Consider the following 15,714-nt stretch of genomic DNA (forward strand, 5'->3'; position numbering starts at 1 on the left):
GAGAATACTTTTTGTTAATAAAGAAAAGGGAAGTGTTTTCCTTAGAATAAGAAAAGGAAAACACTTTTCCTGCTCTAACATTTCTGGAATTGACCTTTGACTGATTTTCCTTATGCTTGCCAAATATGGGAAAGTGGTTTCCAGAAAAATGAATTCCTGGAAACAAACAAGGCATAAGATGTTTTTGAGTTTTCATTTTGCTAAAAAGAAATCAATTAGGGTTTAGAGAGTTTTTTTTTTGTTTAATTTTATGTTTTTAAAACAATTTAGAAATATTTTGACTTGATAAAATATTTTATTGGGGTTTTAAGAGTGTTCACCGGATTTTTTAAATAAACACATGTTGAAAAAAAAAAAAGACCTAACATGATTTTTTAGCTACCTCTTCTATGATCAAAATCTGTCTGCTTAATTTTATTTTTTTAAAAGAAAAGGGTCGTTCACCCTTAAGGGAAAAAAAAAGAGAAAAAAGTTCAAGCCCAGCTTGGCGGTCCGAGCTAAGATTATTACTGGTGTATAATGTTGTATGAGCTCATGATTTTTTGAGGGAATAACACAAATCCCTCTGTTACAGAATGTAATAAATTCTTCTATTAATTACCATGAATATTGTTGAAGTAAAATCAACTCTGCTGGTTCATAAATTAAACTGTATGCTTCCCGAAGACGACGAGTACACAAGCTGTGAAAGCAATCCTAAGGCAATACAAGCCTGTCTAATACTTTATTATGCTAAAAGTTGCAGAGAATGTAACTACTTAACTTGTCTACAAGTACAAGAACCTATGATATTCTACTTTCTTCTTCCTTTTCTCCTGGGCTTCGTACCTACTAAAAAGCATAGTAGAGCAAATAGATTGACATTTATGCCGAGGACAAATCCTCGAGAAAATACCAGGTTGTTGATTCTTACTACTTGTGTTCATGAAGTTGGATGACAATCAAGGAAGTTGCCATCTCATCGAGGGGAGTGATAAACTGAATTTCCATGCGCTCAGAGATGTTTTGTAGCAACAAGAAACCCCACAATACCAGTTGTGGAATAGAGGAGCAGTAGACTGCATGAAATAGAGGTGGCTGAGCTGGGCTCGCCGGTTGGTTCTGCCACGCCATAAACTGCTGGTGGTCCATCAGGGAAGCTGGTTGTTGCGGGAGTCGTCGTAGTTGGGTTCGGGTTAACTGGTGAGCTTGTGCTGTATTTCCAAGAACATGAATGAGTATCTATTCCCTAATTTTGCTGATAGGAATGGCTTTAAAATGGATATGAAAGCTTACCTTGGTGTTGTCGTGGATGACGATGCATAGTGACAGTTTCCATTACCTGCAATGGGCGCAGATAGAGAAGTTTAGTAATCTAATAGGAAGCATATTATATAGATTCAAGCCCTATTATTTCAGGATTCTGAGTGGCCAATCAACTAAAAGTAAGGAAATTAGTAAATATATATATAAAAAATAGAGGATTCGTGGTTGAAAGATGAGCTAGAGCTTAAGCCACAAGTCATAGCTATGAAAAAGAGTTTTTGAAGGGGAAACAAGGATTCCTAAAAGGGGGGGAAAAACCATTTTTCAAGAGCCAAGCAGTGAATTTAGTTTATGGAATGTATGTTATAATTGAAAACAGAGCAGATTTCAAAACTTCTGCAGTATGCCTGTTTCGAAAATACAGTATTGGATCTCAATCCACAGGATGATGTTCTTTGTCAAGATCACATATCTTACTTGGATCGGTGTTGGTAAGTTGTGCTGTTCCGCCAAAAACGCAGCTTGTAGCACCTGGATTCTTCTGGTAGTAGCTATTGAAGGCATAAGAAGCATGATCGCGGAGGGTGTTTGGATTATAACAACCTGAACCAGGTTGAATTGCAGAACAGTCTGCCCCACCAAAGCCACAAGCGTAGTCAATAGCTACCTGCAAGGCGGTTTGTGAAGCAATGGTGCTCGCAATGCACCATTGCCCTCCTGAAGAGGTTGGATTTGTGGAAGCCGGGGGGTTCGGAGTGACTGGGGTCATTATACCAGCTGGGGGAGTCGTCGGTATTGGGCTGATTCCAATTGGTGCCGGAGGAGAGTCTACTGGATTTATACCAGCTGGGGGCGTCGTAGGTATTGGGCTGAATCCCATTGGTGTCGGAGGAGAGTCTACTGGATTTACTGTAGGAGTTGTTCCAGGAGTTGTTGGATTGATAACGGGAACCCCTCCTGTAACTGTGTCTCGTTGGGTGGTGGACACTGCGTGTGAGATGAGCATCCTGTTTTCTTGGTCGCCTACGATTTTATGTTTCTGGATTGATTCCAAAGTAGGCGTTCCAGCAACACTTGGATGACCTGAACAAGTCGAAAGGAAGGATCAAATCTCTTTCTTTTCTTTTATATCGAGTTCTGTATGTTTCATGCTAATGGATGCACTTGAAGTTCTACATTGTCAGAGTGGATTGGTGACAGGATAGCATACTGAACCCATATATTTTCGCAAACAACTCCCTGATTTGCTAAAAGCAATGTTTTTTCCCGAGAGAAAATGTAGAAGGGGTAAATTTCAAAATCAAATGTTTATGATGCCATGATTGCAGTGTTTCTTGCTCAGAATTGGGTTTCATGCAATCATAGAAAAGCATAACAATTTCATCAACTTGTTACAGATACAAATAGAATAAATCTACCAGGTTCTGCTTGAATTAAGATTTAGTTTACAGCATGATCACAAGTAACGAAATTCAATATAGACTGTTTAACCAGAAGCCTCGCCACTAGGCAGAAGGATGGTTTTTCTTTTGTTTTTTCAGACAATTCTGTTCTAGGATCCACTTTGGTCACACACATTAAGGGATACACACACATGCTTAGATTATATAAACAAAAGCACATAACATTCATATGAAGAAACTGAGCCACCGAAACGAGATTTCCTGATGTCAGCAATGCTGGAAACCAAAGAGAGGAAATGCCAGTCACCTGAATGGAGAGACAGGTACAAGAGGAAGATTGCGAAATATTGAAGAGCTCCTCCAGAACCCATATTGTCAAGCTGCTGCTGCTGCTATAATGTGGTTCGGAAATTTTCTTTTCTTTTCTTTAAGAAGAATGAGATACAAGCCACCCTGAGGACCAATGGAGTTGTGGCAAAGAAGAGTTTATATATGATCCTGACATAAGTTATATAAATAAGAACCTGAAGAATCAAAGTTTCCTTGGGTCGTAGAGAGACGGAAGAATATCAGAAAACTTGAGAGAGGAGGCATTGGGTAGTTAAATTTTGCAAGCAAGAGGAGGAAGATACTGCAAAAAGTGTATGGAGGAGGGAAAAGGCAAAAGAGCAATCTGTTGGGAATTTAAATCTGATGTTTGTTTGGGATGCTAATCTATGTCCAAACCTAATGGCATTTTTCTTTTCACTTTCGTGCTCCTCTTTCTACTGTTTCATGGGACTGGATCAAAAGTTAAAGGCGGGCAGCTTGAGATTTTTTTTTTTTTTTTTTACGTGGGATAAGCTTCACCGTCTTCCTAAATAAAAATGAGCTCTCCCGGCCGCATATTACCTCGAATAAGAACAGTGCAAAGTTAAGGATACCGTCTACTTTTGGCATACTTTACACTACTCCAAGAGCTTGCTCATGGGATCTTCCTATTATTACATTAGCTAGCAGGCAGACGCTTGAGATTGTGATTTGACGATGCTGCATCACCTCAAGGGGAGTACTTTTGAGCCTCATTTCCTTCCTGTGTGAATCTAAAACGAACAATCTGCTTTTGTTAGGCATTGGTCTGGAACCATCCTTTCACAATGAAGCTCAGCGCCTTCATTGATGATCAAAATTATCATTTCTGCTGCATGCATTTGGATGGAAGTTTTTTTTATATATTTCATTCTCAAATGGAAATTATGATTATAAGCTACTAATCCCTTTATATATATATATATATATAATATCTAATATCCTCCCCCCTTGCTACTACAACATCCATTTTTCTTTACAAATCACCACGACATTATCGCCAATTTCAATGATTACTTGAAAGTTGGAAGAAATTTTTTTCCTGATTAAATAAACTGCGAATTACATGATCTCAATAGAGGAATTTGGAATTCTTCCCTGTTATAAGTTAAAAGGAAAACGATTCCGCATCACAGTACTATAAGAGAACGAAGAGACATCCTTGGTTCCACGGGGGTTACGATAAATTGTCTATACATCTTAGAAGGAAAAACTCAGGCTGCAACCAAACTCTTGCCTACCCAATTCCACCCCAATCCCGGGATTTTTTTTTTTTTGAAAAAAAAGAAAATCACTTCATGGTGGTAGTTCCTGTCATTTCGAAAGACAGCACTAATGTAGCTCTTAATAAAAATCCCTCTGTATGTTGCAAGGGAAGAATGCAGAAGCAATGCATTTTACGTTTTTTGACTCACGAAGGTAGGTGCAGTCAGCTAGCAAAGCACAAGAATCATTGGACAGCTGATTATGGAATCAATTTGCACAATTTTCTGGAAAGAATATTGATGTGGACCTCAATTTTACCCTTGCCGATTGATGTTGCATTCTGACAGGTGTTTTTTAACATCACTCCAACCTGCACATGGAGTTTTGTTCAGATTATTGGGAGAAATCACCATTTTACTACCCAAAAAAAAAAAAGCAGAAGAAAGGGAAGGAAACAATGATGACCTGTACCTGGAAGTTTTTGATAGTCTGGCTCTATTCCATTACCATTTATGTCCATGTGATTTGGTGTGACATACTTCCCAACAGTGACAACCACTCCGGACCCATCATGAAGTTCAAAAACTGATTGAATCAAACCCTGAAAATATATTTGCCATAGCAACAGAATATTAACAGGTTCCAGCACTAATCCCCCTATTCTTACTTGAATTGTTGGAACCCGCAAGTATCAAACTCAACAAATTGGATCACTAAACAATCAAAATCAGCTATTCTTATTGATGCAGAAATGATTGGATGTTCGATTAACTCAAGCAGGACCCAAAAAAGAAATCAACTTCCTATGCCTGACATAGAGCCGTCTTTTGTGATTTCCCCCTATTTGGACACCAAATGCAATTAAAGTCGACTTAAAAGGGGTTCTAGAGGGGTCTTCATCTACAAGATAACAATACACACATAGCCTGGTTGAAATAAATATGGAAACAACATGAACAAAATACGCACAATAAGCTAGCTAACCTTGCCAAAAGTCCTATCTCCCACAAGCACAGCTCTACAGTTATCATGAAGTGCAGAGGCAACCTGAAACATGAAGCTTGATTAGCACCCCAAGCTAAAAGCCAAATAAACAAACATATTTGGTGAAACAAGGAACTCACAATTTCACTCGCACTAGCAGTTTTGTTGTTCACCAAAACCTGCATGGAAATGTGTCAAGCTTTGTAGAGGAAAAAAATGCATATAAGATCCCAAGGAAACAATGCTCTGAGCAGTGGATAACAGAATCTGTCTGGACGAAAAAAAGGTGTGACTAGAATATATTTGAAAGGGCAATCAAATCTAACAGAATTTGAGAAGCTCAAGCCTCAAGTATTTGGTCCTGGTAGCTGCTATTAATGCTTAAAAGTATCACCATTGTCCATGCCCATGTTGCATAGGCAACAAAATCACCCAAATAATAAATGCCCCATGTTCAGAGCCATCAACTTTGATAGTGAAAAGACTGAGACTTGGATATTAACAAAAACCTACACATTCACCATAGTGCTAATAATATATCAGAAAAGAAGCATACAATAACAGGAGCTTTGACCAATGGTGCGCTGTCTGCTGCAATAGTGTTTTGGTATTGTGGATCCCTTCCGACAGTATAAATCACCTGATAATACATCAAGATAAAACACCACATTAATTCTTGCTTTCAGGACTTTAGATCACAATTCAAAGTTCAATTCCATCCATTACCCAATTTCCCTACTTATATATAAATATATAGGTTTTATTTTTCAGAACTATACTGTTTGCAGTGAACAAGTTTGGTAGTTTAGTCTCTTTGGCTTCTTCAATCAGAGTTTTAATCAATGGCTATGAGTAGTTATATTATTAGGCCAGCCTTCAATGTTTTAGAATTTTGGAGTTTGTATAAGAATATAGTATTTCTTATGAAAAAAAATCGTTAAATAAGCATATTGAGAATTTCTAGAATGAGAGCATATTTTGATCCATGCAACCCTAGTTTCTTTCTTCTTATATAGTCACAGATTCCTTTACTCTCCTCTAATTCTATTTTTCTTTCTTCTTCTTGTTGATAATAACACATGCATGTTCCAGCTCCACAACCAGATCACAAGATAGCCCCTGTACTTGATAGTTTAACCTAAACTTTTATTCCCGAAACCCAAATGCCTTCATAATCCTTATCAGGAACTCTTATATCCTCATCCCAACATTTATTCCTAATCAAACATTTCACTATCCAAATATTTAGGGATGTCCCACAATCAGTTCTTGATCAATCCTCAAATTTCATCCTCAATAAGTATTAACCATAATTGTCAACTTCAAAAATGTTATGCACCGATACCCTTTCCTTTCAGATGGGACTTCCAAATAATCAAACATCACAAGGATGATCATAATAACAGTAAAACAGAAAATACTTGAATCTAACAAGTTGCAAATTCACATACAGAAGCTATTAAAAAGAGAGCTCCATGTAAATACTGCCTCGTCACCTATCAACAGCTCTAAGTCCCAACACCCTCCTCCACTTTCCTCTTTTTCACTATCCAAGACAAATGTCAAAATCAGTCAAAATAAATTGACACTGCAGACCTCATTACATTTTATCTCAATCATGAAGCTTCAAACTTCAGATTTAATGGTACATACCATGTCCAATAGCTACCTTTCAATGTTCAGTACAGTTTTCAACATTTTATAGGCAAAGGTGCATTTTGGCCTTGTAGTATCCACGCCATACTGTTCCCAATCCCATTACCCACATAACCTAATGAGAGATTGCTAACTTTTTTGAAGTTGATGAGAAATGAAAGTCATGCATAAAAATTTTCAGATATCAACAGCATAAAACAAAAACAAACAGGAAAAGGTTCTTTGAAGTTCAAATCTTCAACATGTACCTTCTCCCCTTCATTCAGAAAGAGCTTCGCAATTTCAATTCCAGCCTGAAATAAGTTAAAAAAAAAAAATCAATTGGCATATGTGCAAACATCCATCATAACAAACAAAACTAAGAATGCCGCAGGGGGGGGGGGTGTTATTTATTTATTAGACTACCAATCCACAATCATCTCACTGAAGTCGATCCATGCTATTTTATTCTGATAAACATATATAACTGAGGTTTTTTTTTTCATAAGACAAAAAAAAAGATATTCATTTGCATATTACTTGTCTGCATATAAGCACAAATTCAAGAACTTATTCGTATTAATCCCTCCAATGAACTTGCAGAAGTGACAGAAAACAATTTCTTTATTGTTTTTTTTCCCTTATTGCTGACCATTCTCTTGGGAACCATAGCCAGTGAAGTTGGTGATATGAATGCATGAATATTGCCATGAAAAGCTGTACAATTGGACGAACATTCTTTATTTTAAGTTATTGAAAACACCTTTTGACACATTTTGATGCACATCATGAACAGATCTGAGGCTTCTTTTATGTTGGAGAAAGAAGGCAAAAGTAAAGGATCAAATATTTACTAGGTGGGTGCTAGGAATGTAATTGTTTGAGTAAGAAATCAAAACAAGCAGACAGGGGAATATGTCAAAGACAAATTGATTCTTGATTAGTTTCACAACAGCTTAAATTTTTGGAGGATCATTAATGCAATGAGGAATGATAATTCCTCAGTTTTATTTCTCAACAAGATCCTTACTAATGTCAGAGTCTGCAGAAGAGCATTACAGTATGATGTCTAAAGATCAGATGAACAAAATATGGCAAGGTTTCCTGAAAGTGGGACAAAATGATGGCCAAGTATTCATCATTGTTATAGACAAATCTCTTTCCAGATGTTAATTTTTAATTTTTTTTTTATCTCAGATGAACGTTTAGGCACCCAAGAGTGGGAGAGAGACGGAGAAAGCAAAGAGGTGAAAAAGGTAAAATCAGCAGCCTGCAATTTATTTGCAGGTTAGTGGCCAATAGTGTTGGAAGGAAGTTTGTAACTAGAAAACAATCACCCAAGCAAGCCAGGATGAATCAGATCAGTTCCCATCAGTCTTACTGGATGAGGGATTAGTATAATCAGAGTAAATGCTGATTCTTTCCTCATCACCATAGTTGAATTTTCAATCCTAGCAATGTCTTGTGCTTGATTGTCTAGAGAGGATGGAAAGGGTAGGCCCTCTATTTTAATCTTTTCCTTTGAGGAACATTCGTTCATTCCACTCTTATAAATTCTCCAGATTTATCCTACACACATTTATGCCCACAAGAAGACCACCGATATCCATGTTCTCTCAGTCTTATCTCCAAGCAACTTCTAGTTCATCAAAAACATTTGTGAGGCATTTAGCTGCTATTTCAAAAAATTTCCTCCTCATTTTAAGTTTCTCCAGAAAGGCATTATAACTATGACCAACAAAAAGATGTCCACATGTGTGAGAATGGCTTATTCACTTTATTTCCATTTCCAAATCTTCTTTCAACATATGCTTAAGCTCTTTCACTTGGTAAAGTAAAATAAATCAACACTTGCATATACAAATAGTGGGAATAAGTAGATCATCCGAGCTAAATAAGGGACTGGATTTTAACAATGGAGGAAAATGGATAAGAACCTGTACTAATCCACCAAGATTATCTCTCAGATCCAGAATGAAATATGAGGCACCCCTGTCTTGAAGTCGCTTCATTGCTGCACAATCATCATTAACCATCAGGCCAGCTAAAACTATATAACATCAGCTAAAATTACATAACATGAGCCTAGAGAGATAATCCCTGCTAAGAATTTAAATAACATTTGTGAGCTTTGCAAAGGCATAGTTGAATATCAGATTTGGGGGCGGGGCATTATGGTAATCTAATTGAGCTTCCATAGCATCACTGGTTCTGGTTTGAGATTGCATGTAGCTTCTTTCAATCATTTCATTCTTCTATTTTAAAAAAATATATGAAAAAGGCAGCATGAGAAATAAGGAAAAACACAAAAAATGATTTAATTTGACGCCAATTTTTAGGAAGTAGAATAAACCTGAAGCAGATAATATAATGTTGCATGTGTTAAAGGTATGTCATAAAAGTATGTTTTGGTTGCTACTATAAAATTGCAATAACCAAGTTAAACAAGACAAACATTTACCAATTACCAAATCTTTTCTAGCCAATGCATTGAATTCTCTCAAGCGTATGTACCCAACAGAAGCAGTGCTGTTGTCAATTTGTTCCAGACGATAAAAGACTGGAGTTCGAGCAACAAGTTGTCTCTGAACCTCTATAGAGTGAACAGGTCCACAATTTCCATGCTTCACCTATAATACAACAGCATGTATTAGAACAATCAATTGAAAGATAAGAACCCAAAAGCTAATACAGCAATACTGTACATCTGAGACCAATTTTATAAACCTTGATTGTTACAAATGTTTCATTTGGGCCCTGTAACAAAGATGATACTTCAAATGCTGATTTCCCTTTGACATCCTCTCCATTAACAGATAATAATTCATCACCCTGCCAAAAGAAGATAGAACATAAGGAAACTCACCCCATACACTAGTTAAAATGGCAGAATGAGAAGGGGAAGAATAGTCTTCTCTCCAAAGGACGAGTTAGTGAGATCACTGCTTTGTTATCCATACATATATGCAACTTGAAACAGCATTTCCTATTTTGAAAACGATAGTAAAGCTCATTCTACTCTTCAATTAAAAACCATATCGCACTACTGATATCTAGTAATTATGCACTACTAGACAAATAATATGAACCAAATATATTCAAATCTCGATAAGAAACTCCTACATAAATAATGTGCTATGAAAGGAAGCGAATTCTCATAACTAATCAACATAGAGAATTACATCAAATATAAATATAGCAATATAAACAACAAGCACCAATAATCACTTGGAAGACAAAGCTACCAAACAAGAAAGGTTTTGACACGTTGGGTTAACAGTTTTAAACTCATAACTACCTGTCTTACACCAGCAGAATACGCAGGCCCATCAAGCAATAATCCAAGAACTTTCAATTTGACCTCTCCATTTTCATCAGGAATTTCCCTAAGGTTTATTCCAATACCAGAGATGTCATACCTCCCCATCTTCGAAAACTGAATATTGTATGGGTAGAGAAAAAAAAACATTTCTAATCAGAAGATACAGCAAAACTATTTAAAAAAGAAAAAGAAAAGGCAGCAGCAAAATTAAGTACCTCAGCTGGTGAAAGAAACCGCGTGTAAGGATCACCTAAACTAGCCAACATCCTTCTAATTATGTCATGGGCTTTTGCTCTCGATTGAATCGATCCACTTAAAATATCTTCCCTCTTTTGCTACAATATCAATCAACATAAAAGAGGATTAAGTTAAAAAGAAGGCAGCTTTTGTATGCCATGTATGTACGTATACCTGCCAAGATTGAGGAGTCCATCGACGTCGCCCACTATCAAGAAAGCTATCATTGACAATCTCCCAGGCTTCTTCCACAATTCCTTCATTAGTCACCACTTGAGGAGCTTCGCTCTCTACTTTAAATTCTTGTTGGGTTTCTTCTTCACGGCAAAGATATTCTGTTGATTGTGATTGTAGGAGTGATGGCGATGGAGATTCTAAAGCAAGTAAAGATGGAGAGGAAAGTAATAAATTGATTGAGAGTGCTCCAGTTATGGCACCACCTAGTAAGGTTTTCCTGGTCCAATTGTTGCTGTTGTCGAGGATACTAGTTAGGGTTCTCTTTGCTGGCGTTGGTAAAGAGAGTGTAGGAGGGGAATTGAAGAGACAGACACTCATCTTTTGCCTGCTTATGTTCTTGGCTTTGGATGTTTTGGAGGTTGATGTACTACTGTTAAGTATTAAGAGGTTGGATGTCGAAGACGATATCATTATATATACATATATATATTTCCATTACTTTTTTAAATGATTTTTAATTAAAGATATATTAAAATATTTTTTATTTTAAAAAAAAATATTTTTTTACATTACATTCTATTAAAATAATCTAAAAATATTAAAACAATAATTTAAAATTAAAAAATAATTTTTTTTTTAAATATAGTTTGATATAAAATTAAATATTATCAATGTATTTATATCGATATTTTACTTATTTGTGAAATTTTAAAAAATATAATTTACAAATTAGTTTACAAATAACTTTTAAATACAATAAAATAACAATAATACCTTATATCTATATTATAATAATTAGATATATTAAATGGTAAATCACTTTATCCTCTTTGACTCTTTTTCTCCGATAAACAATGAAGAACCTTTGATTTCTTTTAAATCGAACAACAAAATTACTATTGAAATCAATTTCTTGCACAAGTTTGTGTTTTAGCATGGTTATTTACACCGGAGTGATAGAATCTACACATGTTTCGTTCTTAAAACTAGTTATTCAATATTTTTTTTTTAGATTAAGAAAAAATCACAAACTTTATCTTATTCATCAGCCTTTTGTTGTTTTATCATGCTTTTATCGAACCTTCATGAAGATAGTAGAAGGATCTTGCACATGATATGATTGTCTTGAATGACTAACTACAAACTATTGTGCACATCTGTACACGTTTCCTAGTATCTGTGAGCTCATCTTAATTATCCAGGGTTATTTTAGTGGAAATATAGATTTTAGGTATGCAGGTTTTTAACACATGTTTGGATAAAGGAGAATCTTTGATCTAATGAGGAGTATAGACATTCTCCTTGATGAATCCTTATTTTAGCTATTTTTCATTCCTACACTTATTTAAGGGAAACTTGAAGTCTCTATTGTAGGATGGCATAATACACGGACAACCTTTTTTTTATGTTGCTAGGATAGAAGCCTAGAAAAATCTATTTGCGCCAAAGCATCATGGGGGCGCATATGCTTCTTGGAATGACTTAATGACTCCTAAGATTGAAGATCTTCTATTGGATTATTTTGTCAACATTCTTTTGGATAGTATAACAATCTACGAACATTAGGTAAGGCTTGCTGTCATAGAGGTGAGTGGAGAGATGTGACAGCTTACTAAGAAGGGATTGAGATTTGTTAAGATGGATTTTTTTCTTGTTTGTTGATTTCCTAGTACTACCTAGATAAGGAGTTGTATTTATTCCATAAGTTGTTGAAGGATTGACTGTGTGAGGGCTGTAGTATTTGTTGTGGCAAGCAAATCAGTAACTCGTCTTATTCCAGGAGTGCTAATTATCTACCATTAATAATGTTTAATTATAGAAAATAATAAAACAATGGAGTTATTTATGACTTTCTATAAGTTTCCTTATAGATGGCGCCATTAATGATATCCTAAAATCCAAGGTATATAAATAATAAGCTATTTAGAATTTGATATAATGGTTAATCAATATGTTTAGATACTTGGATTTCTTCTCTTTACACCAAAGAATTCTAGGCTTATGGTAAAAACTTGAGTACCTGAAAAAAAATCCTAATCAAGGTGATTTAAAGACCTTTTGATTATAAAGTCAGTTTATTTATGGGAAAAGCAATAAATTGCTTAAAAGAACTTTAAATTTAAGGAACAAAAAATATTTGTTCTTAAATTTAAGATGGTTAATATTTTGAAATCTATGAAAGTTTATCTTAAAACGTAAAAAGTTAGTAACCCTTACTTAGTTGGTTCAGGAGGTATTTATATCCCTCGAACCTTGTTGTTTTCAGAGAAAGGAAGGACTAAAAAGTTCTTTGCTTTTGATGACATTAAAATGAGACAAATATCCCTTAAATATCATTAATAAGATAGTAAATATGGTAAGTCCCTTAAGAGATCTTGTGTATATTTGTTAGTATAGGGAAATCATTACATGAGATATAAATGACTCACATAATTATTCTAGCTAGAGAGGCATGATAATTTATCATGCCTTCAATACTTTTAATTTAAGGGATTGTCTAGAATCAAACATATAGTCTTAGAATTTTATATGTTTTATAGGCCTACGCTACCTTGAGCTTGGTCGACTGCTGAGCCCAAGTTCTTTGGGTCTGATATGTTTGTTAGACCCACGTTATCTTGGACTTAGATAACTTGCTAAGTCCAGGTCTTTTGGGTCTCGTATTTTTATCAAACCCATTTTTTTTTTTAAGATTTTTATATTTATAAAAATTATAACAAAAAATATTAACTCATCAGTTCACATAATCTAGGTACCTTTGCTACAACTAAAGAAGTTAATAGACAACTCATAATGCTTAAAAAGATAATTTTCTAGATTGAGTTTAAAACTAAATAAAAATTAAAAAGGATAATTTAGAATACGATACCTAAAGAATTACAACAGCAATAAGCTTGTCCATCATCATTATTATCAAAAGCAAAAACAAATGCTGTCATCCTTCTTACATGGGATTTTTATAAGGAAAGAAAGACGTGCGTATTTTGAAATATTATTAATTCTAAGAGAAACTACTTTAGCAAATTAGAGAATCTCTTATCTAATTTGTTTTTTTTTCCTTCTATTTCTTATAAATTAAACTCCATTTAAAATTCATTGGCACTGTGAATTGGAATAATAAAATAATAATTTTGTCTATGTTAACACAACACAAATGACCTATAAAACATGTGTATAATAGTATTTTGTTGTTTATCGAGTAGTCAAATGACTAATATACCTTTGGAGGAAAAAGAATATGCACTAGTGAGCAAGTTTAGTTATGAGTTTTTCATTTTATTTGCATAGTAAAATTACCACAAAGCTCTTGGATGAGATTTGTCTTTTCTTTGGGTCAAGATATGTTTTTATCTTTTCATTTTGGTTTTTATATATAGTTCTCGAGTATGGCCAAGGGTAGTTTAGTATTTTTCATAAATAAAATATTGTTTAATCTAAAATAGACAGATGCATGCATGGGTTCTTTTATGGTTTATGAACGACATGTACGACGCTGTTCAGTAGGCAAAATTTGACCTCCACGAAGATGCTTTAATCACCACAACATTGCCTCCATTCTTATGCGATGGGTGTGGCAAAAATATGTCGGTGTTGTGCCGGTGATCTTTTTTTTTTTCATTCTTTCTTTTTTCTTCCTCGGTTTTAAAGCTAACCCCTAAACATTATCAAAGCAACCTTTCAATTTATTTATTTTTTGAATTTAATCTTTTTTTAAAAAAAATTATTTGTTTTATTTTAGACTACCCATACAATTGAGATTTTCTTTCAATTTAATCTCTCTTTTTTTTAGCTTTTATATTTGGTCCATATTATTTTGATTTTTTTTTAATTATTATTTTAATTGAGTTATCTTTTCAATTGCATCACTCAATATTTTATATTATTTTTTAATTGAATAATTTTTTTAATTGCATCCTTCAATATTTTAGTTAATTTTATTTTATATCAGATTTGATCTTTATTCTTTTGATTGCTATTTGTTTTATTTTCAGTCCTTTTTTATTGGATTTTTTATTTTATTTTATCCTTTAGCATTTTATTAATAGGGCTTTTGTTAATTTTTTGGATCACAAATTTAAAAAATTGAACCGTTTTAACCGAATCTCACATATTAGGTCATGGATCTCGCGTTTTAATCCAACTTTGTCTAGGAAAATCTTTTTTTTTTTTAATATATTTGTTTTTGCTGTTGCTGTTTTATTTTATTATAAATTAATTAAGATTTAACTTAATTATTAAATTTCTTTTACTTTTTAAAAATATAATTATTTTTATATTAAAAATTTTTTTTAACCCGACTCGCATATCGACGACCTAAGCACTATCTTAAATAACCTAAAATGGGTTTCAACCCAATAATTGGTTTAACAGCCCGTCAAGAATTGTTGAAATAATAAATGCAAAAACGAAGGGAGTGTCAGGTAGGTCATCTTCCAGTAGTAGGGAGTACGTGGATACCCTTATATTTGGACACGCCATTATTTTATTTTATATGCCAATATCCTACTTTATGATAAGCACAGATCATTTTTTATCCTTCATTGTACAATGATAGCATCCTTCCCATATATATATATATATATATATATATATATATATATATATATACTGGTTTTCTTACAGTATGTGAGTATCTTCTGTGTTTAATAAATGGTAGATCACATCTTCACTTGCATTAATTATACATCTTTCATTTATAACCCGAGTTTATATAGCATTAAGATATTTATTGTATGATATCTCCAAGGAAAAAAAACCATATTATTATTATTATTATTAATTATAATTCTTTTTAATAATACTAGTTACATGACCCGCACGATGCCACGAGTTAAATTTTTTATATAAAAAAATACTAAGAAAAAGCTAAGATCTAAAAGTGTTAGGTCTTTTTACAACGCTATATCTAAGAATCTTGGGTTTGGCTGTAACACCTAACCTAAAAATAATATTAATAATAATATTAAACTTGTATGACCCAGTAGGTCTAGCTGCAATATCAGAGCCAATAGCCTTAAATGCGAGTCTAGCTGTAAAGTCGTGTCATAAAAATATGATAATTAAATAAATTAATTAAAAAGAAAAAAAATCAATAAAAAGAAAAAAAACTAATGAAGAAAAAGAAAAAAAATCTGAATTAACTGGGTTAACCCTTTA

General features: G+C 33.9%; 2 protein-coding genes across 3 annotated transcripts; both read right to left on the bottom strand.

Moving 5' to 3' along the window:
- Nucleotides 1–568: 568 nt before the first annotated feature.
- LOC118054818 (uncharacterized) lies at nucleotides 569–3,183 on the bottom strand. Its single transcript, XM_035066549.2, has 4 exons — nucleotides 2,956–3,183; nucleotides 1,723–2,328; nucleotides 1,276–1,321; nucleotides 569–1,193 (listed from the first exon to the last, which is right to left on the bottom strand). The coding sequence occupies exons 1-4, from the start codon at nucleotides 3,017–3,019 to the stop codon at nucleotides 995–997; spliced, it is 915 nt and encodes a 304-aa protein (XP_034922440.1). The 5' UTR covers nucleotides 3,020–3,183; the 3' UTR covers nucleotides 569–994.
- Nucleotides 3,184–4,020: 837 nt separating this feature from the next.
- On the bottom strand, nucleotides 4,021–11,008 carry LOC118054819 (carboxyl-terminal-processing peptidase 1, chloroplastic). Of its 2 annotated transcripts, none has more exons than XM_035066550.2 (12): nucleotides 10,555–11,008; nucleotides 10,359–10,478; nucleotides 10,120–10,257; nucleotides 9,549–9,653; nucleotides 9,283–9,451; nucleotides 8,759–8,835; nucleotides 7,091–7,135; nucleotides 5,743–5,826; nucleotides 5,327–5,365; nucleotides 5,187–5,249; nucleotides 4,674–4,803; nucleotides 4,021–4,572 (listed from the first exon to the last, which is right to left on the bottom strand). In XM_035066550.2, exons 1-12 carry the CDS (start codon nucleotides 10,933–10,935, stop codon nucleotides 4,517–4,519), a joined length of 1,407 nt encoding a protein of 468 aa, XP_034922441.1. In that variant the 5' UTR covers nucleotides 10,936–11,008; the 3' UTR covers nucleotides 4,021–4,516. The 2 variants fall into 2 exon arrangements, 1 of the variants encoding a protein (XP_034922441.1); XR_012171249.1 differs by having other exon boundaries at nucleotides 4,553–4,572; nucleotides 4,674–5,042.
- Between the last annotated feature and the right edge of the window lie 4,706 nt (nucleotides 11,009–15,714).

This window comes from Populus alba, chromosome 11, assembly GCF_005239225.2.
Source record: "Populus alba chromosome 11, ASM523922v2, whole genome shotgun sequence".
In the NCBI taxonomy this organism is placed as follows: Eukaryota; Viridiplantae; Streptophyta; class Magnoliopsida; order Malpighiales; family Salicaceae; genus Populus; species Populus alba.

Bases quoted from the DNA above. Each gene is read 5' to 3' on its own strand.
- LOC118054818 (XM_035066549.2), bottom strand. From the start codon at position 3,019: ATGGGTTCTGGAGGAGCTCTTCAATATTTCGCAATCTTCCTCTTGTAC. The intron at 2,329-2,955 runs GTGACTGGCATT...CGACTTGTTCAG, and splicing joins GTACCTGTCTCTCCATTCAG to GTCATCCAAGTGTTGCTGGA. The intron at 1,194-1,275 runs GTAAGCTTTCAT...TTGGAAATACAG, and splicing joins TCATCCACGACAACACCAAG to CACAAGCTCACCAGTTAACC.
- LOC118054819 (XM_035066550.2), bottom strand. From the start codon at position 10,935: ATGAGTGTCTGTCTCTTCAATTCCCCTCCTACACTCTCTTTACCAACG. The intron at 9,654-10,119 runs GTAGTTATGAGT...TTCTTTTGGCAG, and splicing joins ATTCTGCTGGTGTAAGACAG to GGTGATGAATTATTATCTGT. The intron at 4,573-4,673 runs GTACAGGTCATC...CTCCATGTGCAG, and splicing joins AGACTATCAAAAACTTCCAG to GTTGGAGTGATGTTAAAAAA.